This window comes from Mya arenaria, chromosome 14 (assembly GCF_026914265.1).
Source record: "Mya arenaria isolate MELC-2E11 chromosome 14, ASM2691426v1".
NCBI lineage: Eukaryota > Metazoa > Mollusca > Bivalvia > Myida > Myidae > Mya > Mya arenaria.
In genome coordinates, this window is record NC_069135.1 from 52,639,530 (window position 1) to 52,664,866 (window position 25,337).

General features: G+C 33.9%; 3 protein-coding genes across 5 annotated transcripts in view; 1 reads left to right on the forward strand and 2 right to left on the reverse strand.

The window, feature by feature from the left end:
* Positions 1–4,830, reverse strand: part of LOC128216986 (titin homolog) — a 31,051-nt gene extending 26,221 nt beyond the window's left edge. The window contains exon 1 of one of the 2 annotated variants that reach the window (XM_052923761.1): positions 4,692–4,830. The gene's annotated coding sequence lies outside the window, so the exon portion shown is untranslated. Of the gene's footprint in view, positions 1–916; positions 1,005–4,691 lie in introns of those variants that run through there. The other variant, XM_052923760.1, reaches the window with a different exon arrangement.
* LOC128216987 (uncharacterized) lies at positions 377–10,663 on the forward strand. Of its 2 annotated transcripts, none has more exons than XM_052923763.1 (3): positions 377–455; positions 2,282–2,438; positions 3,709–10,663. In XM_052923763.1, exons 2-3 carry the CDS (start codon positions 2,306–2,308, stop codon positions 4,998–5,000), a joined length of 1,425 nt encoding a protein of 474 aa, XP_052779723.1. In that variant the 5' UTR covers positions 377–455; positions 2,282–2,305; the 3' UTR covers positions 5,001–10,663. The 2 variants fall into 2 exon arrangements, with proteins under 2 accessions (XP_052779723.1, XP_052779722.1); XM_052923762.1 differs by lacking the exon at positions 377–455 and adding an exon at positions 1,136–1,255.
* Positions 10,664–12,784: 2,121 nt separating this feature from the next.
* On the reverse strand, positions 12,785–24,746 carry LOC128216794 (tafazzin-like). Its single transcript, XM_052923460.1, has 7 exons — positions 24,584–24,746; positions 23,257–23,385; positions 22,449–22,658; positions 20,829–20,870; positions 19,976–20,038; positions 18,470–18,603; positions 12,785–15,134 (listed from the first exon to the last, which is right to left on the reverse strand). Exons 1-7 carry the CDS (start codon positions 24,723–24,725, stop codon positions 14,808–14,810), a joined length of 1,047 nt encoding a protein of 348 aa, XP_052779420.1. The 5' UTR covers positions 24,726–24,746; the 3' UTR covers positions 12,785–14,807.
* Between the last annotated feature and the right edge of the window lie 591 nt (positions 24,747–25,337).

Consider the following 25,337-nt stretch of genomic DNA (forward strand, 5'->3'; position numbering starts at 1 on the left):
ATCCTACCATACATGTTACATAGCCGCCAAACTTCTTATTTACCTACAATTTACCAATAACCTGATATAAACAGAATTTAAATAATAGCATAATGTATCTTTTCATGTTTTTGAAAAATACTTAATTCTCAGAATAACTGCTAGACACATGTCTATAATACATGATTAGTGAACAATTGAATATATATCCTGACTGTAAGGAATCAGGCTTTTATAAAAACACTGTTAACAACACTTTGATAGACATGCATTGTTCAGTAATTGTTGTTAATTAGTCTTTCAAGTGAGAAATATTTTTTTAAGTGACACAGCAATTTGAATGCAACATCTACAAATAGCATCCGTGATCACACAATATTCAATATAATAACTTAGACAAGAACACATCTTTGAAGACATTTTGAAGTTTCACGATAAACATTTCAGCAGAAAGCATGGAGGACATTATCACAAAAGTAAATAATCTTATAATTCATATATTTACAAGAATGACATTTGTTTCAGAAAATACATATTTATAAATGTTTCAGACAAGATTTATTTTATATAACCAACTCAATTTTAAAACCTAATATTAGAAAAACAATGTTTTTGTTATATTTTGCACAAAAAAAGAGAAATTCACTGTTCAACAAGTTGCAATTTTGCACTATTTCTGTATCGAGTTGGCCAAACTTATAAGGTAAACTTTGATTTGGTACGTTACTTTAAACATTCAAATTGGTGATAATGTATGGTTTAAAAACATTTTTTAACAAATGTATGTCTGATTATTGGACCCAATTAGTGTTTTGCATCAATAAACACAAAATAGCGATTTTTTTCGATATTATGATTTGCGATTTGCGAACAAAATATACCAAGAATACTGTAAAGCTCATTTAAAATTTCATTATTGAGATAGTAAATGACCTACTGCATTGTCATTTGATGTCCAGACGATCTCATTATGCAGAAATAAGCAGAAATAAAAGATGTCTACATTACAATACACATTCCGTCGGCCATTGCTAAATATAGCAAATCAATTCACTGAGCGGCAGCAAATGGCATAACTGGAGTTGACTGGCTACGGCGGATCAAAGAGACGAAGATTTTATCCAATGAAAATACACGTAACATAGACAGGAAATGGCGCCAATGTACAAGTCACGGAAAGCCAATTTGTTGACAAACTTTCATTAAAAATATACGTGAATTGCCGGATCTTTGAAAGCAATGTTGCAAAATGACACCATATACGTTTTTCTTTAATGTAAGTACACACTTTTTGAAACAAACGGTAGGATTGTACGTGTATTGACATTTGTTTACATCTGTTATCAGCTGTTGGACAAGTGCGCGCTAAATTGAGCTGTCAACTCCCTAAATTGCGTCACAAAGAAAAGGGTTTACACCGAAACTGTGTTGGTAAGGCTGGCGGATAAAACATATTACACCATTAATGGCTATATGGTGGCTTTGCAGTAGGTAATATCTGATTATTTTTTGGGGGGAACAATATATTCACAGTGATTTGGTGAATTTAATGACAATGTGGCACCATACTTTTTTATAGTGAATTGCAAATATGGTCAGTTTTATATATGTCAACGGTTTGACCACAATTTGTACATCTGTCAAGGTTTTCTTTGCATTGTTTATTATTGTAGTGTGTGGGTAGGAACCTACTGCCCTGTTAGCTCATTACTTTAAAGCGCCATGCTAGTGTTCTGGTAGGTGTGTGTACAGTACGTCTTGGCCCACACCATGCACACCAGACAAGTTTACTTTACCTTGTGTCAGACGTAAAATGCAGGAGTGCCTGGATTGGCCTATGAAATTAATGGTTGAATGAGTGAAGTGTGTGTGGGTAAGAACCAGCCGCTGGGAAAGCTCTTTGTTAGAGAGCTGTGTAAGTGTTCAGCCAGGTTAAAGCTCATTTTGTTATGCACAAGTCAATTGCAACCACGGCATCCCCAGTCCGGGGGTATACCAGGGATAGCCGAGGAAATGAGCGGTGGTTTTATCTTCCAGGCGGCCCTGCAATGCAGGGTGCATGCGGTGGTTTTGTCTTCACCTCAAGAATAACGGGGAATGGGTCTTACCTAAGGTCCCTGGGTTGCGGGGGAGCTGTTGTGGGTTTAAGCCCTACACCAGTCACTTGTATACTTTATTGCCCATCATCAGACATTTATATGGTTTATATGTCCATGACATCATAGTAACATGTTTTGACAATTACCTGTTTTATGGAGAAAACTAAACAAAAATAAAGGATTAGTTTTATTCATCATTTCAGACCATGCTTTTGATGTAACTGATCATGCTGGAATCTGCTGACAGTTTTTTGCAAGCTGATCTACTGGTGCAGTCAGCACTCAAGGGCTCAAAAGGCATTGGGACGGAGGCATCATTTGATAGTGGTTACAGTACATCACCAGCAAACCCAGTGCCAGGTAGGTTAACAATAAATGATGAATACATAAAATACATTTGGAAGCACCAGAATAACAGACCAATGGTGTTCTTTGTCATGGACTGAAATTAGATTAGAAATTTTTATGTTAATCTCCAAAAGCGAATGTCAAGATTTTAAATAAATACTTAGGGCTAGCTCATCAGTGTGAAAAATCTGGATAATGGTTAATGTACATTTGCTTGGTTATATATAATGTATGAAGATATATTTTTGAATTTATTTTTAGCTCGACTATTCGAAGAATAAGGAGAGCTATACTACTCACCCAAGCATCCGCGTCGTCGTCACCCCTTGGTTAAGGTTTTGCGTGCAAGCACACATAGGTTAATATCTCAGCAACTACTTGAGGTATTGCATTGAGACTTTATACAATGGTACTCAACCATCCAACCTACTTAATTAACCAAATTAGATAACTCTAGTTTTCATTGAATGCCAATAATAGGCCTTTATTATTCGACTTAGAAATTCTGGTTAAGGTTTTGCGTGCAAGCACACATTGGTTAATATCTCAGCAACTACTTGAGGTATTGCATTGAGACTCGATACAATGGTACTCAACCAACCAACCTACTCAATTAACCAAGTTAGATAACTCTAGTTTGCATTTAATGCAAAATAATTGCAATTTTTTATACAACTTAGAAATTCTGGTTAAGGTTTTTGCATGTAACCACTTTTAAGTCAATACCTCAGCGAATACATCATGTATTGCATTGAAACTTTACACACAGGCTCTTATTTAATCAAGTAAGATAACTATCTTTCATATTATATAATTTTTGCCCCTTTATTATTCGACTTAAAAATTCTGGTTACGGTCTTGCATGTTAGCACACATAGGATATCTCAGCAACTACTAGATGTATTGGATTGAGACTTTATACAATGGTATTCAACCACCCAACCTAATTGAATAACCAAGTTAGATAACTGTATTTTGCAAATAATGGCCCTTTATTATTACACTGGTTATTCTGGTTAAAATGTTCCATGTAAATACATTTATGTTTATATCTCAGCACATCATGTATTGCGTTGAAATCTAATCTAACAGTGGTCCATGCATGTTTGGCCAAAACTTTTCAATCATTACACTAAAAAGCGGCGGAATAGTCGAGCGCGCTGTCTCTGTGACAGCTCTTGTTTTAAAAGTATGGTACCTGTTTGATGCACCTTATATTAAAATAGATTGTAGCATTATGAAAATCAAACAAATTTAAAAACGTTTATTTCACAATGCACAGGTTCATCAGGAGCTGGAGACATGAACCCTAAGATGACGACAGTCAGCCCCTCTAAAAACCCTTTCAGGGTCAACACGGACTCCAACCAAAGCATCATAAGCCCTATGAAGTCAGGATTTGGTGCCATATTTAGTCCATTTAAAGATTCCTCTCTGAGCCCATTCAAACTTTTGCAAAGCCCCTCCAAGGGTACCTTTGATGAGTGGGAGAAAGACTTGTTCGCCAACTTGGATGAAAATTTGTTTGGCATGGGTGATTTATCAGAAAATATTGTGGATGAACTGTTGAAATCCCCACAGGGCAAACTTCTGCTTGAGAGCAAGAATAGTCCCTCTCATGTGGTAAGAAGGTTGAGAATCTCGCCTGATAACCGACACAAGGGGCAGAAGTTTCAATCATTGAACAGTACAGATCTCTTCAACATTGAAAGTGTTGTGAAAACTGAGCTGATGGACACAAACTTTACTAGTTTGCGAGTGAAAGATGAGAGTACAATTCATGATCACATGTATGGACAACAGACTGTTATTGATATTTCTAATAGTGCAATAGATCGGAACAAAATGAGTGATACACCGATGAAACCTCGATTTTCCAGTATGGAAAACGCACCAATTCGTAAATTGTCGATGAGGGCAGTTGGTTCAACAGAAGTTAATGTTCAGCATGTTGTTAATGCACCTGCAAATATAACACCAATTCTTCATCTCCCTCAAACTTGGCCATCTAAGGATAAGCTGAAATTTGCAAGAATGCAGTTTAAGCAAGTACTGAATGACGCTGTTGAAAGGGAGTTAGCATTTAAAAGGGAAAAAAAGCGTTTGAAAAGCAAAAAAGTTGTAAAGAGCATAGTCGAAGAAAACCGGAAACAACTAGGTAATCGTTTGAAAATGCAGAGTGGCAAGTGTAATAAGAAAGGGAATATTGAGAAAAGTAAAGGCAAAAAGGTAAAAGCATACAAGAAAAAAAAGAAAGATACTTACCCTGAAATAAAGATGGCATTGACAAAGACCGGTGTCCGCCATCATCCACAGGTTGTCCATAGGGAGCCGTCCCCATTGCCCCCTCGCGTTCAGACATATGAAGACCCAGGATGGTATCCGAGTGATGACGAAGATGTCGTAGAACCATGGAATGGTCCACCACCATTTTACACCCAAATGAGTTCTGGTTTCTATAGCGATGAGTCTTCAGAGGCAGAAGAAAGTGAGGAGAAGGAAGAAACAGAAAGATACAGCTACGAAACATTATCGGGACGTCGGGTCACTTTAAAGAGACCTAGATTGTATTAAGGGCATTTTAAGGTTGTTAAAAATTTAACAGGACAATATGAAAGTCATGTGATATGTTTGTTTTTAACTGTGGACTGATGAATTGTCTTGTGGAAATATCAATCAGGAGTATTTATTTTTTCGCATGAAATATGGTGGTATTTATTAAAACTGAATGAATTTGTTAACAGGCCTTCTTGTCAAGATTCCTAGCAGCAGTTGTTTTTCCTGATTTAAACAAGATGTAACCCTAACCACAAAATGACATTTTGGGGATAGGAGAGGGTTAAAAAATACATAAGAAATCGCTCCTAATATTCTTGATAAAACGGCTTCTGGAAGTTTAAATTGTCATTTTTAAAAACAGATGTTGCTGTTTTACTGTTGTAATATATAAGTGTATATTGTTATTTCATTCCCAACTAGTGCAGTGCATTACTGATAGGTGTATTTTGATATGTAAAATAGTTATACATGTACGAATGTTTTTGCATATACATGTACTAGTATAACCCAAAAATATAGTTTGTGAATGAATGATATTTATGAATAATGTGTTAATGTTAAACTTCTATAAATCAACAATGTTTTTGTTTCTTTTATAAAATTAAGTTAATTCTTATTTTAATACCAGGTACCTAAATTATTTCTTTCCGAAGAAAGCAAAAATTATAATGAAGATTTTCAATGTGCAATATATGCCAGTGTTTTTTTCTCTATTTGAAATGGAGTAAACATTTGGCGCCATTTACATTAATTACAATTTAAAAAAATACATATTTTTTTTCACAAAATATCATTAATTTTCACAAATCTGAAAGTTAGTATATTTTACGGTATTTTTATTAAAGGACTTCGAAATTCCTCATTCAGTTCCCTGTATAAAATTCATAGAAAGCAATATCATCAACTCTATTTCTATCACTTCTTTTTATATGTAAATCATCTATTAAGTTTTCTTTACAACAGCCTTTAAATTCAACAATAAACTGACCTATTTTCTCATAGTATTGCAGAAGTAGATTGTTGCATGTATACTAGGCTACTGTGTGATATCAAGGTAGAAAAAAGTGTGTTATATGGATATTCTGTCGGATGTCCATTTTTTACGTTCAAATCTTGCAGTATTTTGGGCAGTAAATTTAATAGGTGTGAAAAAGATCACGTTATGTAAATGTAGGCTTTGGGGAACAGCGATTTATATAAAAGCTTGGTGAGGGTTATTTTATTTTGTGAAAATTTGCTAAATCTGCTGTTAAAAAGATAGAAAAAAAAACTTGAATGTAAAACGTTATAGTATAGAAAGTTGTATTTTTTTCTTGTTGTAAATGCGCATTGTAAATTGTTATGTTTGTGACCGAAATTTTATTTTATTTATTGTCACGTTTTGTTATGGGATTTTTTGTGTTTAGCTTAGCTTCTGTAAATACTAGGTTTGCAACAACAGAAAATAGTAAAAAAAAAAAATGGAAAAAGTTAACAATATTAAAAATACAATCTTGAATATATACAATAGGCCATACTGTATCAACCTTTCAGGGACTCGCTCATGTTTTTGGACCAAAAATTAGTTTTCCCGAATATGATTCTGAAAACACATTTCGAAGGCATTGATAACATCACTTGATTAACCCTTTAGCACATAGACAAGTGGCCAGATTACACCTCCCAGTCAATAGCCATCTTACTGATAAGCAGTCCTTATCTGCATAGGTACTTTTCTGGATATTTGAAAATGAGAAAATGAATACAGCAGTATGACCTTAAAATCAATGTTACTCCAAATAATTGTGTCCAAATCTTTTTTATGTGAATTCATTTTTTATAGATAATTAAATTATCTAATAAATGGTGTCAATGATGAAATATTAAATTATTTTATTTCAGCTGTGAATGTATTTTCAAGATGGATTTGTAACATTTCTTTGAAATGTCATAATTGCATTAAATCAAAGGGTAATAAAATGCTGGGATCGATCTAATTTTTATTACCCCTATCATAAAAAAGACCCATCTGGAATAAAAAGCCGACAATTTATGTTCTTGTGTATTAATACACAGAAATATGCCAGGAATATCCGGTGTCATCCGGCTGAGAGATCCAGTCCAAGGTGTCTGTTTAACTTTATTACCCCCTCATAAAATTGTTTACAAAAAAAGAAAGCCGATAAATGATTTTCCGGTATGAATAAAAAGATCTAGATCAAACAAAACGCTTGCACATGACCTATTTTACAGCCAAAACTATGATGGACATTATATAAGCTTCACAGAAAATTTACCCATCATATTCTCATTTACTAATTGTTTCTTTTGTTTGTAAACAAAATATTACCTTTAAGTAAATATAATCTCAATTGATTTTAATTGTAAACTGAACTGACGTAATATATTTAATGATTTACGCATCAATGAATTTGGGGGAAATTCCATACAGTACTTAGCTCGTGGTCTTATTACGTCACAATGGGATATCACACCTGCGATTGGGAGTATAAACACCTTCTCAATTTAGCAGACGATATTTTCAAGGGAAAATCAAGACACAAAAGGTTAAACTTTAATTTTATAAACATCCGGGATATTGTTTACAAAAAGAAAGATGCAAAATTGAAATATTGAAATGACCCTATTGAAATATGCGGGCCATGCGTTTACATCCAGTAATGGATACGGTCGGCCAAATGCGTATACATCTGGTAATGAGCTATGTCGGCCTATCTCGTATACATGCGGTAAAGGGTTAAGTGATCATCCTATGATTCCAATCAAGCAATAAGCCATATGAAAATTGGGTTTCTAATGTTTTTCAAAATTGTAGTCTTCGAAGACAATATTTGAGCAAACATTTGTTATCAACATTTGTTGAAGGGTTCCAGCTGTCAGTATCTTAGTTTGAACGTTCCTAATGACTTGCCACATCACATTTTGTAACAAATCATTATTATTTTCGACACAAATGCATTTTACAAAGCAAGAACGAGTCCCATTAAGATTATTGTTATCAGTATAAAAGCAATCTAGCAAAGCCTAAATATATATAAAAAATACGGCACTTTCTGTTATTGGTGATATATTATAATGGAAATATGTTATTTATGATAATCTTTTATCTAAATATAAAAGATGAAGTGTATTCTACCATAAGAAATGTAAAATGAAAACCCACACACTTTAATTACTAAAAAATTAAAGACTGTACATTCAAAACTTTGCTGTTGTCGTCACTGGCTTTCAAATCTGTCTGTTTAAATGTGCGTAGTATCTTTTTAAATTTGTGTATGTTTCTATGGAAACCCTTCAAAAGCAAGGTGCACATGAATGATAAACAAGGAAATAAACCAGTATGGCCTACTTTGAGGAATTTAAATAAAAGGTCAAGACTCAGAGGCATATGCATATTTTTTTTTAAATCTTTGAAAAGTGCACTAAATCATGTTGATAGTTACTGCCTAATCACATATTATAACTATTTTACTGTTTGATACCGAAATTGCGGAATAAAATACATTTAAAGTATAATAAATATTCTGCTTTTATATGGGTGCAAACCTTGGCCAGAACATTCAATGAAAAATTAAAAAAAACGGACAACAAAATCTCACACCCACATAGACTCCTACACAAACATGAGGATAACTAAAAACGTTTAAGGCTTTTGTTGTATAACGTTAATAACTCGATTCAAAATTGTGGACTTCAAAGACAATATTTGAGCATATATTAACATTTGTTGAAGTGTTCAAGCCATCAGTTACTTAGTTTCATCACTCAATGATTTGTCACTTTATTTTGTCATCCAAAAAAAAGTGCATTTTACAAAAACATGAGCAGGTCCCTTTTACTACAGGGATGTGATTTGTCCGCGGATTCGCGGAATTCCGCGGATCTAATGGCCCCAGAGACCCCCCCCCCCCCCCCCAAAAAAAAAAATAAAATAAAAATAAATAAATATTTTTACCTGAAAAAAAATATTTGGTTGCTTTCAGTTGTTTTAAGTTAATATTCCAGTTTGCTTCAAATTAAAAGTCAGGAGAGCTTCTAAAAAGCCATTTTTTCTTCTACAGCAGTGCGCTTTTGACCCAAAGAGCGCCCCTTAAACCCATGGCCGAAAATGTTTCAGCCCTCTAGCTGCCAGGTCAAACACATCCCTGTTTATATATGTGAACACATCATCTAATATTTCCCTTTTAAAAGATAACAACGATATCGTTTATCACATTCATAACTTCTACAAAGTTCTGAACAATCAGCCCAGTGAGACTCTCTTATCAATGATTGTATTATGCGATTGCTTTTTGAACTGGTAAATCTAAGAAGCAATATTTATTATTTGAAAACAAATTGTTTTATTGGTGACACAATAACACACAGCTAGTTTGAATTTGCGAATACTGGTAACACGTTCAATCGAGTTTAAAAGCTTGATCATATAATATTTGATCGTACAAAAATTGATGTTAAAGGGACTAGACACCATATGAACCCCATAAGCGGCAGAGGCTGCGCTATGTTTCATTTAAAATGGTGAAGAAATAGTGAAGTTCTCTTTGTTTAAAGTCTTTGTTCGAAGCAAAATATTGCTTTCCGATGTAGCATTCATGACGAAATGTATCACGTGGTATAGAAACACTTGATATGATAGCAAGAAAAAAAGAAAATTGTTAAAAACTTGCATACAAATTGATATCATTGTGTAGCACACATTGGATCTTACTTACTGATTTATCATTTCGCTTACGACACATGCATCTTTTGCAGATTATTTTCCAATTCGTAATTTACTGGGGTTGTCTACCATTTAAGTCCAAGTTAATTTAAAAATAGCATTGGTATATGTATCTCAGTATCTGTACTTTTCACTTGACTTTCACATGTGCTAATTTTAAACAGGTTAACTCAGGCCTAAAAAAAAAAATACATTTGGTTCGGGTTACCCGACCCTACCTACGGAATAGGCGCCGACCCTACCGTTTTTATAGTCAGTTTGAAAAAAAAATGAAAAACTAAAAAAAAAAAAAAAAAAAATTCGTTTTTTTTTTAATTGCTTTTTAATATTAGTTTAAACCTTAAATGCTTGTACAGAAGATGGCTTTAACACCATTCTCCAATGATGAAAATTATATTCTTATATTTCTTATATAAAACCTAATAAAAAAAAAAAAAAAAAAAAAAAATAAAAAGCCTACCTACCCTACCTATTTTTTTTAAGGATGTAACCCTAACCAAACAATTTTTTTTTTAGGCCTCACCTGAGACAGTGACAAAATATTATTTTTATCATGTAAAATGAGGTTTTATTAGCCTCATACTAGCTTATATTGACAATTCTATAGGCTTGTCTTGTGGAAATAATGTATTTGCCAATTTTGTGATGATCTGGTGTCTTGCCCCTTTAAGGTCCCATTCTTAATTAATATGTCTTATATTTATATAATAATATCTTATATTTTGACTTAAACATGTTTTTGATATTTTTTCAACTTGTATACCTTTTTTGACTTATTGAGTTCTGTGATCTAATGTACAATAAAGCCCAAAAAACAGAACTGCACTGGTTAAACTCAATGTTATTTATTTCCTTCATATTTCAAGTTGCTAGATTTTCAAAGTCACAACTTAGGAATGTATTGTAAAAATAGTGATTAAATGTTGACATAAACTATTTTGATCTTTTATAACAATTAAATATAAAAAAGGATGCCTGTGTTTATTTTCATTTTAATTTTTTGTTCTGCAAAGAAAAAGATTTGAGGTGTTGTCGAAGCCTAGGCAAACTTTCCCTGGCCATAACTGAAAACTAAGTTGAGTTCTGCCTCTAAATTGACTGCATTATTGGCCTCCATGTTGGAAGACGCACTGATTATTTTTACAGACCTTTGTTTCCAATTAATAACTTGAAAACCACTTGACTAAGAGTCTTCTCTTTGTATATTACATAAGTCATGGTCTGTAGTTGACCTGTACTGATTATGGGGTCAGTAGATCAAGGTTACAGTGACCTAGAAAACAGGTTTCAGGTAAAAAAACAAACGTGCAAAGACTTATAGTACCAGTAGTCCCCTATTTTTTACTTCACTTTGGTCATGGCAAGTACGTGACTCCTGATTTTAGGACCATGTGGTCCAAGGTCTTGGTGACCTTTATTATGCCAAAGAAGAGGGGGTATATTTCTTTGCACATGACGGAGGGTCGATCAGTCAGTAGACCAAAGCTTGTCCGAGGGATAACTTGACGATTCTTGGACGTCTGGTCATCAAACTTGACATAAAGATTGGGCCTGACAAGTAGATGATCCCTTTTGATTTTATGGATCATCGGGCCAAAGGTCAAAGTCACAGGGACCTTAAACATGAAAAGGTTAAATCTTCTTTATCTCAATAATTCCTGGAACTATGATCATCAAACTTAACAGGCTGGCCATGACAAGTAGATGACTACTATTGATGTAAGGAGTCATCTGAACAAAGGTCAAGGTCACCTTGACCTTGAATGCAAAAAGGTTGTTCGAGTGATAACTCGACATTGCCTGCACCCATGGCCCTCAAACTTTAAATTTAGGCTGGCAGGGCCAGTTGATGATATGGATTTTGAGGTCAAGGTCACAACTCATATTCATCATCAAAATCTATGTCATATTTACTTATTCCCTGCTGCTAAGAGGGTACATTTTTATCTGCAAATATCAGGTGTCATCTGAACATGATTAAAAACTTTACCTACTATTCTCACACTTTAAATGGCATAATCTTAAAACTGCCTCAAAGGCATCCAATGTCAATGACAAATCAGCTGTCTTTTTGGTCCATGAGGGCCTATGCTCAACTGGCATAGCCTAATTGGTTTGCTGTTCTTTGGCCAGTAGTTGATTTGCATTCTCTTGAAACCTGTTTGCCATCTAGAAAATGCTTTTTACAAAGTGATGCTCAGGGTGCAAATTGCTGAACAAACCTCTTGTTAATCAGTAGATGACCCATACAAGTTGTTTGACCAGTAGGTTTAAGGTCAAGGTTAGAATAAAAAGTTTTATTCAATGATGAAAAATGACCTTGATGGGTAGGTAAATTCTTGATTACTACGATAAATCAAGGTTGAGACTAAAGGGCAATATTTGTACCAAACAAAATGTAAACAATACTGGTAATTTGACAATAGTATGAAGATGGTCCATACAACTTCAGAGTTTATTTGCTCTTGGTAAGCAGTTCTCCCTTTTAACAATGAGCTGGTATTTTAAAGGTCAAGGTCATGAATTTATTAAAAAAAAAATCAAAAAATAACAAAAGAGTAGTACAATGTTGAATAGGATATCAAAAGTGACCCTTGTGTTTGAAAATGAAATGTTTTGCCAAGAATCATGAAACTTCACAAGGACCTAGCCCTAAGCCAGTAGATAATTCCTATTGTGAGGTCAAATGTCACAATTATATTCAACAGCTGTATTTCCCCTTGTAAGTTTGTAAGATTATCATCTGGTAGGTTTGTCTGGACAAAAACTAGAATCAACTGTTCGAATTAGGATAAGGAAACCTCATTCGTAATCTAATATGAACCAAAAGATAAACTCTTCATTTTGAGTGCAGAAGGTCAAGGTCGTTGTTAACACTTGAAAACTGAGCAGTCCTCAAACCTGAGTGGTAGTTTGCCCTTGACCGGCAAATCACCCCTTAAATCAGCAGTTTACATTATCAAATCATTAACTTGACCTTTTACCTGAAAAAGAACAATTTGTGCAGCACTCATCTCATTGCAGGGTTGGACACATGTTGCCATGGACAACAGCAAGGATAGCTAATTGTTCAGTTATGCCTGTTGCTCGACTGAAAACTAGAACAGATGAACGTTGACATCCCCTTACGCTCATCTTCTTTTAACATTCATAGCAATAAAAAGTCCTAAATTTTATAAATCTTCACTCATTGATCTCAGGCACAAGTGTATTAAATCATGCCTTTTGTTTCATATCTTTGACTATTTATAGCAATTGATCACTGTTCACTAAATATTTACACACCAAAAACCATTTGTTCAGATTCAAACCTTTCAAAATGGATGGCAAGGAAGTTCATACTTCCAGTTACAATTTTTTAATGGAAGCCTGGTGCTTCATTTAGGGCACCAAAAATAATATAAACACATGTTCAAACAGAGTATTTTTAATCACAAAAATAAATTGCTTAGCTTTCTAGTCCCTTTAAATCAAAGGGACTAGACACCAGAAGATACAATTGGAAGAATAACAAAAAATTGTCAAAAACTTACATAAAAAAAAAAATTGTTGGTATATTTATCAGTACTGATTATGTGACTTTCAAATGCTACATTATAAACTGGGAAACCATTATGCACTATTTTTAAATGTTAAACTCAGCTAAAGCAGCGCCAAAATATTTTTGTAATCATGTAAAATGATGTAAAATTGGCCTCTTATTGGTAGGTATTCACAATTCTAGTCTTGTTTGAGAAAATACTTTATTTGTATTTTGGGACCATCTGGTGTCTTATCCCTTTAATTGTATAAATAAAAGGTTCTGGTATCAAAATGAACATCATATTCACATTTCTATAAAAGGTTTGGATACCTCCTTGCATCAACCAGATAATAAATTGGACAACATAATTTTGAAAAAATTACATATTATAAAAATATCTATAAAAATTAACAGTACCAGTACTCCAATTTCTATCACAAAGTCATTGCTCCCTGAATTTTAGATAGAAACAATTCTTAAACAAGAGATGTTTGGCCCCCTAATAGCTGTCAATGAATCATCTCGATAAAGGATATGACCAGTCACTACCAACTTTGAGGACAATAGGTAGAGTTATTGACCTGTTCGAATTGTTTCCATAGGAGTTAAAAAGTTATACGGTAAATGCATGCTTTCTCAGAAGTTTCACATGACAATGAATTAGGTAAATGGATATGGATACAATAAAGTTGACAATATGGACAATGCAAGTTGTATATATGTAACCAGGTGTCAAATTATAGGTAGTGTGAGTGTTTCCCAGGCGTGTATGTTCCGTTATGTATGATTAGCTTGAGTGTGAATACTAATTATCCTGTCATGGCAGTGAACACTTTTTACCTACATAATTGTTATATTCTCGGTCTATGCACAATTTATTAAATCCTTTGTCCCTTTCCTTTCTTCTTTATTTCATTTCACATTTGCTTCTCAGAAGAGATATATCTATAGATATATGCGTTAAGGTTAATATAAGTGGTAACTAATATGTTTAAAATATTATGACAATGGTCAGTTTCTCACAACTTTCAACCAAAACATTTTAGTTATCAATAGTTGTATTTATGTATTTTTTCGATACCGGTTTTGAAAGGTGGCCGTGACTGTGGTCTACTTTTAAAAGGGTCAATATCTACAGGTCACAAACAACCACCCCACCAAGTCTGAGGACAGAATGTCCAAGCCTTCTCTTTATGGTTTTTGTGTTCAAGGTCACATTGATCTCAAAATCAATAGAGGTAATATACAGGTCATAAAGAACATCCCTACAAAGTTTGAAGAATGTAGGCTCATGAATATTTTAGTTATTGATCCAACAAGCTTTTTTTGTTTAAGGTCACTGCTACCATGACCTACTGACCTCAAAAGAAGGTTATCTGCTGGTCATGGCCAGCCTCCCTAACAAGTTTTAGGACTTACGGCCAAAGCATTCACTAATTACCAATCGGACAACATTTGGTTTAAGACTTTCCAAAGAACCAACATGTGCAAAGCATGTACCCCTGCTTCTTTACAGGGGAGGATAATAACAGAAATTCCTGAGTTCAACAAGTTACCGGTATAAAGAGGTTTGCTTTCATTGACTTTGTTTTTTTTCAAATTCTTTCTTGACACCATTATCATTTGCACTATTCTCATCATTTTCAATATTTAGAATATTCCGTTCCTCAGGGTATGAAGCATTGTCATCATTTCCTGAAATGGAAGAGTCCATTTGGCCACCTGCTTTGTCACCTGCTTCACACTTGGAAAAGTCCATCTGATTTTGATTTGTAGGTGAAATAGCTTGGCTGATGGAAGAGTGCATTTGTCCAAAACACTGTTCATGGAATTGCTCTGCCTTTAATTTGAGAGTTGCCATTTCTTCCTCAATGATGTCTGTCAATCTTTGCCTCATCTCCTCCTGAAATGTGCAAAAGTCAATAAGCCGTTCCATTGACTAGCTAGCTAATAAGCTATTCCATTTAAACAGTAACTAGAAGCGCCGCAATGCGACGAAACCAGGTTTTTGTTATGGGCAATCAGAAATTATAGCCAATTAGTTTGTTGTATGAGAAAGTTCAATCTGCAGCTTCATATAAGCTATATTCACACTAAGATTCATCACTATCCATCAATTCTAACTAAGTTGTTGGGCAGAAAAACATTTTTCTATTTTAAGGAACAGTGACCTTGACCCCACCTCCCAAGCTAGCTCTTCACATAAGCTACCTTCGTTCTAAGTTTCATCAATATCTATCAATGCTAACTAAAGTTATTGAGCAGAAACCATTTTTCTATTTTTAGTAACAGTGACCTTGACCCCACCCCCTCAAAAGAAATTCCAAGCTTGCTCTTCACATAAGCTACTAGTACGAGGGGTGATCCAGAATTACGTGGACTTCTTACATATTTTCTATATTTTTCGTCCAAATCATTTTAAAATTCATGCATATCTTATTTGAAGTATTCTGCATAGACGGTATGAAATTTAGATCTGTAAAATTTATGAGTATTGAAAAATTACGGGTTCTTAGATAACAGGAACGGACGGTCGGCGCACTGTCTAAAATGAATGTTCACAAACGTTTTATGTATCTCTTACAACATGCTTTTCTTCCATGTTTTTCTATGAAATTCCACCAAATTACATCATATTAAACGCTGACTTCATACGAATATACTTTTCAAATTTCTGATGTCATTTCCATTTAAAAGTCGTAATATTCTGACTTGATTACAAGCACAGTCTGGGATACAACATGGCGTCATTGGACTTTGAATAAGCGCGAGACGATGAAGATTTGCGTTGAATTGGGGAAAACACGGACACAGATTATGATAATGATGGCCGAGGTGGAAATAAAGCAACATGTGCCGTTCATTAGTATTTAACTGGCATTAACGTTTCAGAGAACAATGATATTTCATAGAAGACGATAAGGAAAAGGGACAGAAAAAGACAAGAGGCATGACGTTTTCGACGTTGGTAGAGAATGTCATCAGAGGGGATCGCCGTTTGACAGCACGTCGTAGCAAGCACAGTCGGGGCAGGGTACGGAAGTCCAAAGGGTTTTAAGAGAAGATTAAGGTGTGCGAAAAGTTTGTGCGAGATGGGTCCCTCAATTGCTATGAAAGGACGAGAGAGAAAAACGTATGCGTTATTCAAAGACTGCAAAGATTTGCACAGGAAGGTGAACCATTAATGAACCGGGTTACTTTGAAAAGGCGTTATTTTTTTAAATAATTAATTAATTATTATTTTTTATATTAATACTATTTATTTATTTTTCTATTTATTTATGTTTATCATAATAAATGAAGTTGACTATGCGTCAGTGTTGGTTGGTAAACTAACAAAATATGACGCTTTATCAGCGCAACGTCATTGACGTCACTGGACTGCGCCGGTCAGGTTCAACCATATGTCGTAATATGATTGTAATTTAGCGAAAATTCTATATTTTGCTCTGAAAATTGCAGGAATTATATAAGATATGTTATATGTATTGTGTGTGAAGTTTCTACGTTCTATGTGAAATGATATTTGAATTATTAAACAAGTCCACGTAATTCTGGATCAACCCTCATACCTACACACAAAATTTCGTCAATATCTATAAATCCTAACTAAAGTTATAGGGCAGAAACCATTTTTCTATTTTTAGTAACAGTGACCTTGACCTTAGCTCCACCCCCCCCCCCTCAAAAGCAATCCCAAGCTAGCTCTGTACATAAGCTACCTACACACCAAGTTTTATCAATATCTATCCATGCTAACTAAAGTTATTGGGCGTACACCATTTTTAAATTTTTAGTAACAGTGACCTTGACCTTAGCCCCACCCTCCTCAAAAGCAATCCCAAGCTAGCTCTGTACATAAGCTACCTACACACCAAGTTTCATCAATATTGGTCAATGCTAACTAAAGTTATTGAACAGAAACCAATGTTTGACGCCCGCCCGCCCGCCCAACGACAACTTCATTCTAATAACCCGGTTTTCGTTGAAAACCTGGTTAATAAAACTATGTATAGAGGAGGTACCTGGTACCTGTTTGGGTTTTTGGGACTTTTTAATAGTCAAAAACAAATTCTGAAGGGGGACAGGCCAATTTGAAAGCAACTTCTTGGGGAGGGTTTTAATGGTCAATCAGCTATTCCAATGCAGTGTTTTCTTTCCACTTTTAAGGACATGGTGGCCGGCCCTTTGACTGGAGAAAAAATAATCATTTGGCAAAAAGTGAAATAATACTAACATGATTCATCAGTGGCGTAGTTACATATAGGCCATGTAGGCCTGGGCCTACGAAGTTTTTGAAAAATGACAAAATCTAAATTACCCAGAAATGCAATAAAAACTAAAAGCTACTCAAACACTTTAAACAACACAAAAGTTTGTATTATTTTAACCAAAGCAAGTGTGGTGTTTATTTATAAAATATGCAGGGTGTATTGCTTGATTTTATTGTTACCATTGCAAGTATAATTAAGTGTGTGTAATGTGCATATAAAAAGCCCCAAGCTTACATAGAATAATCGGGCCTACAAGTTTTTAAGACCCTAACTATGCCCTTGTTCATATAATATTCAGCTTGTTTTTTAACTTTTAATTCATATGTTTGGCGTACAGATAAAAAATATTAACAATATTTTCGCTCTCTTTAAACTGGGGAATATGATGCCACGTAGCTATCAATTTAAAACCCCATTTATAAAGGCTAACATTTAACACTTTTTTTTATTTGATCATGACTGTCAAATGTGTTAAACATAATAATGCATTAAAGTGTCACTCTTATTCAAAATCAATGCATACACATGTATAACAAACATCAATTTTGACTGATAAACATTTAACTACTTACTAAATAATGTATATACAGACAAAATTAATTAGTGATAACAAGATTGTAACCGTGTATTAAATAGCAGAAAGCACACAAATATTAAATGATTGGTGAATGCTAAAAGATTTACTGTGGTCTACAATAGTCTCATCAGGTAGAAGCCATGTTTTATGCTCATTTCTTTCAAATTAAACTCTGTATCCTTCATAACAACCATTGTTTTAGACATTTATCCTTTTTGGAATATTTATACAATATTATAAATTGTGGTAAATTTTATTTGGGAGTAAGATTGCATCTTTAAAATTAATATGTTTCTTGTGTACATCAATCAGGTGTAAAACTGTTCTACCCTCCATTACACAAAATCCCATATAAAAACGATATACACTGTACAGTACAATACTAACCGGTGTTTTCATGAGGTCTTTCATCTTCTGCACATCAGTAGTTAAGTCCAACATATCGCTGATGTAGATGGAGGTCTTCTTTCCCAGCCGTGGAAACAGCGGTCGTCCATCATTGGGAAACACTGTCTCAAAGCCTGAAATTTGACATTTGGTTTATACTAATTTCTAATAGCTTGGTTTCAATGAAAGCTGACAGCTTATAGTATCACATTCGAGTCCATTTCCTTTGAAGAAACAAGTATTGGTGTCCATTTTAAAGCTGCACTCTCAAAGATTGAAAGTTTTGACATCTTATTAAAAGAATTGTCTTGGAAGGAGTCAATTTATGCAAAATGCATGGAAACTATCAAAAATAAATGTTTCATGGCTAAAAGCATTACAAATGCTTTAAGAAAAATGCATAAAGTATCAATTTTTGAACATAAATATAAAAACCTGCGAAACATTTTTTGTAAGCATTCTTATATCACTGGTTTTCAGTTATTTAAGCTTTATGAGCTTATTCCAAAACAAATAATAAGTTAACAATTAATTTGTGAGAGTGCACCTTTAAGAGGCACTAAGAAGGTACCCCTTGTACGGATCGTGCCCACAACCTGTTGGATGAGAGGTGGACAGAAGGGCCCCAGGTCTATTTCCAAAATGGCGAGAAACCTCTGATTTTAGCCAGAGTGACTAGTTATTTACGCCAGATTGTCACAGTAAGCATTAGTATTAAGTTTCATATCAATACATTGCAATTATTTTTAAGGTTTTATTTTTCCAAAATCTGACCTGCAGACATAATCTCTTCCTACTTTGTGGAATAAAATACCGAACTTCAGAACAATCTTCAACCTGTTGTGTTAGTCAACACTGCATATTACTATGATAACAACATTCTTCATTCAATCAATCATCTGTATCAGCTATTAAAGCACTTTTTGGTACACGTTCATCAACATTTAACATTTACAAAACTTTACATTAATTTGGCAAAATCAAATACTTTCACTTTCAACTTGTTCCAAAGAAAACCTGCACAAACTTAAAGTTGTTGATTTTTTCTTATCACTCCTTCTGCAAACCATAATTAAAAAAAATCTTTGCAACACCAAGGCTCTGATAATATATTTTGATAAACAAAAATATAATTGAACTAATGTTGGCATAATGATGAAAATGTGTAAAGTTGTATGGTTGCCATAATCATGCAAATCTCATAAATGAGTGATAAATAGAAAGTTTTCAGGTATGCTGAAATTCAGTTTTCTTACTTAAGAAAGAATGAAAGATTTATAATTTAACAGCAATCCACTCAAAAACGCTTTTTTAACTTTAACAAAGTTCTGAGCAATCAGCCCATTGAAAATTAGCATTGGTGTTCATCTAGGTATGTTACATTTGGTCAGTGCACGGATAATGGCCAAGTCACAGGATTTTACTCACCTGTTCATAAATCGATATTTAAATCATCATACTAAAACATTCAATTTTCAAATAACATGCATTCCAGATAACATTTACCTGTGTGGTGTATAAGCAGGACCATTGGTGTAATATTTGGCTCTGCAATCAACCTTCCCACTCCTGAAAATAAAATAAATGTTAAAGCTTTTTTCATGGTGTTTGTATTATTTCCAAATTAAAAGTACCAATTTGAAATAAGTTTTTTGCTGATGACATACAAGTTTATAGTTGTTTTTGATAGATATTTTCACAGCCATGATTTTGTGCAAAAGTTGTCTAAATGTAGAATAGGTACAGTTTGAATTTAATAATATGTTTGCAAGATTTCGGCAGAAAAAAATGGATGACAGATTTTTTTTTATTCATTTTAAAAATAGAAAATACCCCACCCATGGAGCACTCATCTTAGACAATTATTTCATTTGTATAGCTTTGTGTTGTTTCTCGCAGCATTGTTACACAAGAAAGCAGTTTTGACATTAAACTACAGGTATTCGAATTAACTGAATAAAAACGCATGAAGGAGCTTTCACTCAGGTAAAAAATCGGTGAGGTAAATCTGACAAACGAAATATCAATTTCGTGTGGCCTTAAATCATTGTCAGTAAAAAAATAAGTCAGTGTGTTTTTTCAGCCCCAATCCTTTCCTAAAATAGTATATATTTTTCCTCCTGCCTATGTATTTAATCTCTTGAGGAGCATTGACATTTAGCAATAAATTGCCAATCATGAATAAGCCCATAAGTTATGTAGAATAAAAGGTTTGAAAACAAGTTGAACATTAAATTACATATGTTAATATAATATCCCCCTTTTTGACAAAAATGACTCCAATTTTTTCCTTATCAAAGGCCCTGCCACCATTCCCCTATAAGTGGAAAAAACACACATTATTAAATTCAGTTCTTACCCCACTTCAGTCTCATTGGTTTCTGGTCCAGATTTATTTTCCCTGAAATAAACATGTATTTCGTTTAGCAATATAGAAAAAAAGGTACATGTAGTCCTGTTTTCAAAAATCTGCAAATAAAATATTGAAACTTCAGTTTTTAAATATGAAAACTTTATTTAAAGAATTAGTTTAACTTATCAACAAATAAAACCATTTCCAGGTTAAAATATATGTTATTATAAAAACTCTCCAAAGATATTTCTGTCTAATTTTTATGCAATTTAGTTTTTGATGTTTCAAATAAAGCAAATGAATTAATCGCTGACTCTTTACCAGCTTGTGTGCATACTTTACGTTAGATTTTCCCATCCATACTGGAAACACATGAGAGATCGAATTCCTTCCATAAATGGAAGTTTGGAAGTATATTCCTCCCTAGAAATGGGTTAAAACTTCTAAAATTGATGCCTTAAAAGAACAAAAACTTTTAAGAAAACTACAAAAGTTGAAGGCTTTGAAGTTTAAAATATCTAAACATGGTGTCAATGTTATTTTTATGCTAACATTTTCAATCAGTCTAAGTAGCACAATGAAAAACAAGAAACGCCGCAATGCGACGAAACCAGGTTTTAATGATTGACAGAAGAACTTCAGCCTGTGTCTGTTTTTCTATTTTTAGTAACAGTGACCTTGACCCTAGGGACCCCAAACGCAATCCCATGAAAGGTACCCATAAACTCTTTCTATAGACTAAGTTTGGTCAAGATATGTCAACCCTTACTAAAGTTATTCAGTTTCTTAGGTGAGTTTGACGCCGCCCGCCTGCCCAAACAACGAAGTTCCTCATTCTAATAACAAGGTTTCACTATGTGAAAACCTGGTTTATAATTATACTATTAAATTGTGAATTTGGCGACTTAAAGACACAATTTAATAAATTTTTAACATAATATTCGAAAAATAGTGGAAAAAATTGTAGTGTTCGAGAGACTTAAAACTTTCACATTTCAGTGAAAAACTTCCAATATTAATGGTGAAAGAGTCCATACTTTCAGTTTCAAATTTTTTATAAAAGTCCTGAGTGTTGTTTTGTCTACACTACACAAGAGACAATGAGTTAAATTGCATTACTTCCCTTTAATCATACTCTTTTGCACGTATTGTTTATGAAGTTCTACACTTAAAAGCTGCACTCTCGCAGATTGAACAATTTGGCAATTTTTTTCATGTTTTGTCTCAGAATCACCTGACTTTGGCACCAATGCTTTCAATGCAGTCATATAAGATAACTAACAATAGAACAAATCTCAATTGTTTGGAAAACTGCAGAAAATTTCATTTTTTTTAAAGCAGTAGTTTAGCCATAATACATTAAATTTCAAGTGTAAATATTAAAAACGTTTATCAGCAGTTTTATATCACCGGTTTTTAGACATTTACGCAAAATTTTGCTCATTCCAAGACAAAAACTTAGAGTTGGCAAAAAAGTCAATCTGTGAGAGGGCAGCTTTAAGGGCACTTGTAAATCGGACTTCACACAGTCAACATGTGAATAAAAACTTTGTACATCTCACGCCCATCCCTAGGAATACAACAATGAGAGATAATTGTATTCCTACATCCTAAATTGACACATACCCTCCGGAAAAATGTGCACCCATCTTCCTTCTACGATTTCATTAACGCAGAAATCCATCGACCTCTGGAACACCCCCTCCCCTCGCGTAACAGGAAGTACTTTCCCGATAGCCATCATGCAAGATTCCGCCTTGCTTTTGAAACACACGTCTTCAGCAGCTGTTGACCAACGCCAAGTAGATAGTTTAAAATTGCGCCATCCTATGAGATCTGAAGTCGAATGATATTCTAAGAAAATATAACAAAACACCAGACTTATATACATTTCCTATGCACCGATGCAATTCATACATCAACATATTCTCATAGCAACATGTGAACAAAAAATCAAAGTAATAGAGACCAGGGATGTGATTGTCCCGGTAGCTGACAGGCTGAAACCATTTCGGGGATTGGTTTTGGGGCGCTTTAGGCCCATTATGGGGTTCAAAGGAAGTGAAGCACCTTGAAAAGCCCTCGTGACTTCAAATTGGAGGCAAACTGTCAAAAATAACACCAAATAAAGTAGTAACCAAAAGAACCGCTGAAGCCATTAGATCCACAGTCTGCGGTCAAATCACATCCCTGTAGAAAGGGGTGAAAAAAACAACTTAAGAAAAGCAGGTTCAAAAGTAAGAGGAAAGAGATTTAAGTAAATATTAATGAGCCAACAAACGACACAAATATTTTGTTCACATATTACTTAAGTTAAAATATATTTAAAACAAAACAATCTCACCCCATTTAAGGAACAAAAAACACTGAAATTAGAATATACCAAAACAAGAAAATAAAGACAGATGTCCATAAAACAAAGTTCAGATCTTACTCCACACCAGAGGGTCATCAAGTCTGGAGGTGTGGTTGGCAACTGTAATGAGACCACGTCCATTTCTCTCACTGACAGCATTGTGAAAAGTCTTCTTGTTGTAAATCTCTGTGTTGTTTAAGCACACTCCTTAAAGTTCAAAAATAGGAACATGTGTACATGTATCCAGTGATTTCTTTTGTACCCAGTATATTTTTTAACTGAGATATGTCACTGTCAGAACAATAATAATAATAATAATAATAATAATAATAATAATAATACCGTAATTCACCTAAGAGTTCGGACACCTTAAATTATTTATTTTTTTTGCTGTGTGAATACATAGAAAATTACCGTTTTTACATTTTATTTACATGTTTGTTTAACCTGCCTTTTTTCTTCATGTTTGCATTTTACCACTTAGGCTTAATTTATCCCTAGTAATCAATGGTTATAAACTTATTTATTACGCCTATAAGTGTAAATCCTTCATCAAGTTAATTAAAACACCATTTTATACATGCACTGAACTAAATAAACACATTCTATCGGCTTCAGATCAAAGCGTCACACTGTGTGACGTCATATAACTTACAGTTATACCCATGAGGATCTGGTGGAGAGCATGGACATTGCTATGCAGTATTAATGTATAACTGAACGATTATTGTTTCATACAGTCTATAAGTGTGGTACAAGTTTAAAAGTTTATTGGTAGATCGTTTTACAAACATGTCATGTCTATGTTTTCTTAATCCCTTGATTGCCCTTGTTGTTTCTTTAATCCTCCAATAAATATATCACACTTCCTTTTCAACAGGCAATAAATCGTTTAGGATGGGTAGTAACTAATTAACTTGTCATAGTGGTGTATACATACGGTTAGTTAATCTAGCCAGGCATTGTAAATATAAAAATCAATAATCTTTGTCTGTGAAACTTGGTAACTGTGAAAGTTATGATTGATGTCCTTTGAGTGTCCGAAAATTAGGTACACAAAATAAATTATTTTGGAAAATAATTATGGGTGTCCGAATATTTAGAGTGTCCTGGGTGTCCGAATATTTAGAGTGTCCGAACTCTTAGGTGAATTATGGTAATAATAGTTTAAAAGGTTGTCATACTGAAGTTAGTTAGTATAGAAGAAATCATCTTTGAACTTGATCGTATTTAATATTTAGTTAAAACTGGAGTATAATTATTTAAAAAAAATTATTAAGCCATTAAGATCAAATAAATCAAATCTCAAAATTAATGATCAAAATCGTCAAATTTATACAGATTGCGACTTTGAAATCATATCATAGTATGGTACGAATGGTAAAGGTACGAAAATGTAAGTTACCAACAAATTTGCTCAATAGCAAATACAATCTACAACAAGAGTTGGATGTTATATTCCAGCATAGACTGTTCAGACATGGTTTCTTAAAGTGATATTTGATGTGTTTATTAATATTGAATTTCCATTCACTTTTAGAACTCATAACTGTCAACTATTCGAGTAGGTACAAGATTAAAGTTAAAACGGTAAAGAACGAAACGGTAATAGCCATTCTTTCGTAGGGGCGTTGGATAAAAAGATAAAAGAGAAAACAAAAATTGTCAAGAAATGAAGAGGCTTGGAAAAATTTAGGATGCAAAAAGTATGTTCATAAATGATAGCTTAAAGTTAAAGGGATGATTCGGAGTCTTTTCACAGTTACGTACACGTCTCAACAATCAAGTAAATACAAAGTCAACTTCCTTGGCGGTACAGTGTGCGAAACCTCGCTGACATAGCGACTGCCCGTCATTTTGTTATTGTTTGTAAATGAGATGAGGGTCCCCATTATAATGTCTCGTCGGGAAGCTCATTCTTAAAAGATGTCAATAGATTAGCCTCAGCAATGGATAAATGAAGGTTGTTCCGTAGTCACGGGGATGCAGCGAGGTTATCAACTGAACACGTAGACGTATGTTGACTTGGAGAATGGTAGGAATCTGGTACTGTGTGGCGACCAATACTTCTTTACAAAAACACAATGATGGGTCATTGTGTGCATTGTGTGCGATATTTAACGCCCTTTTTAGTGCCCAAGAAATGAATAAGCTTGAAT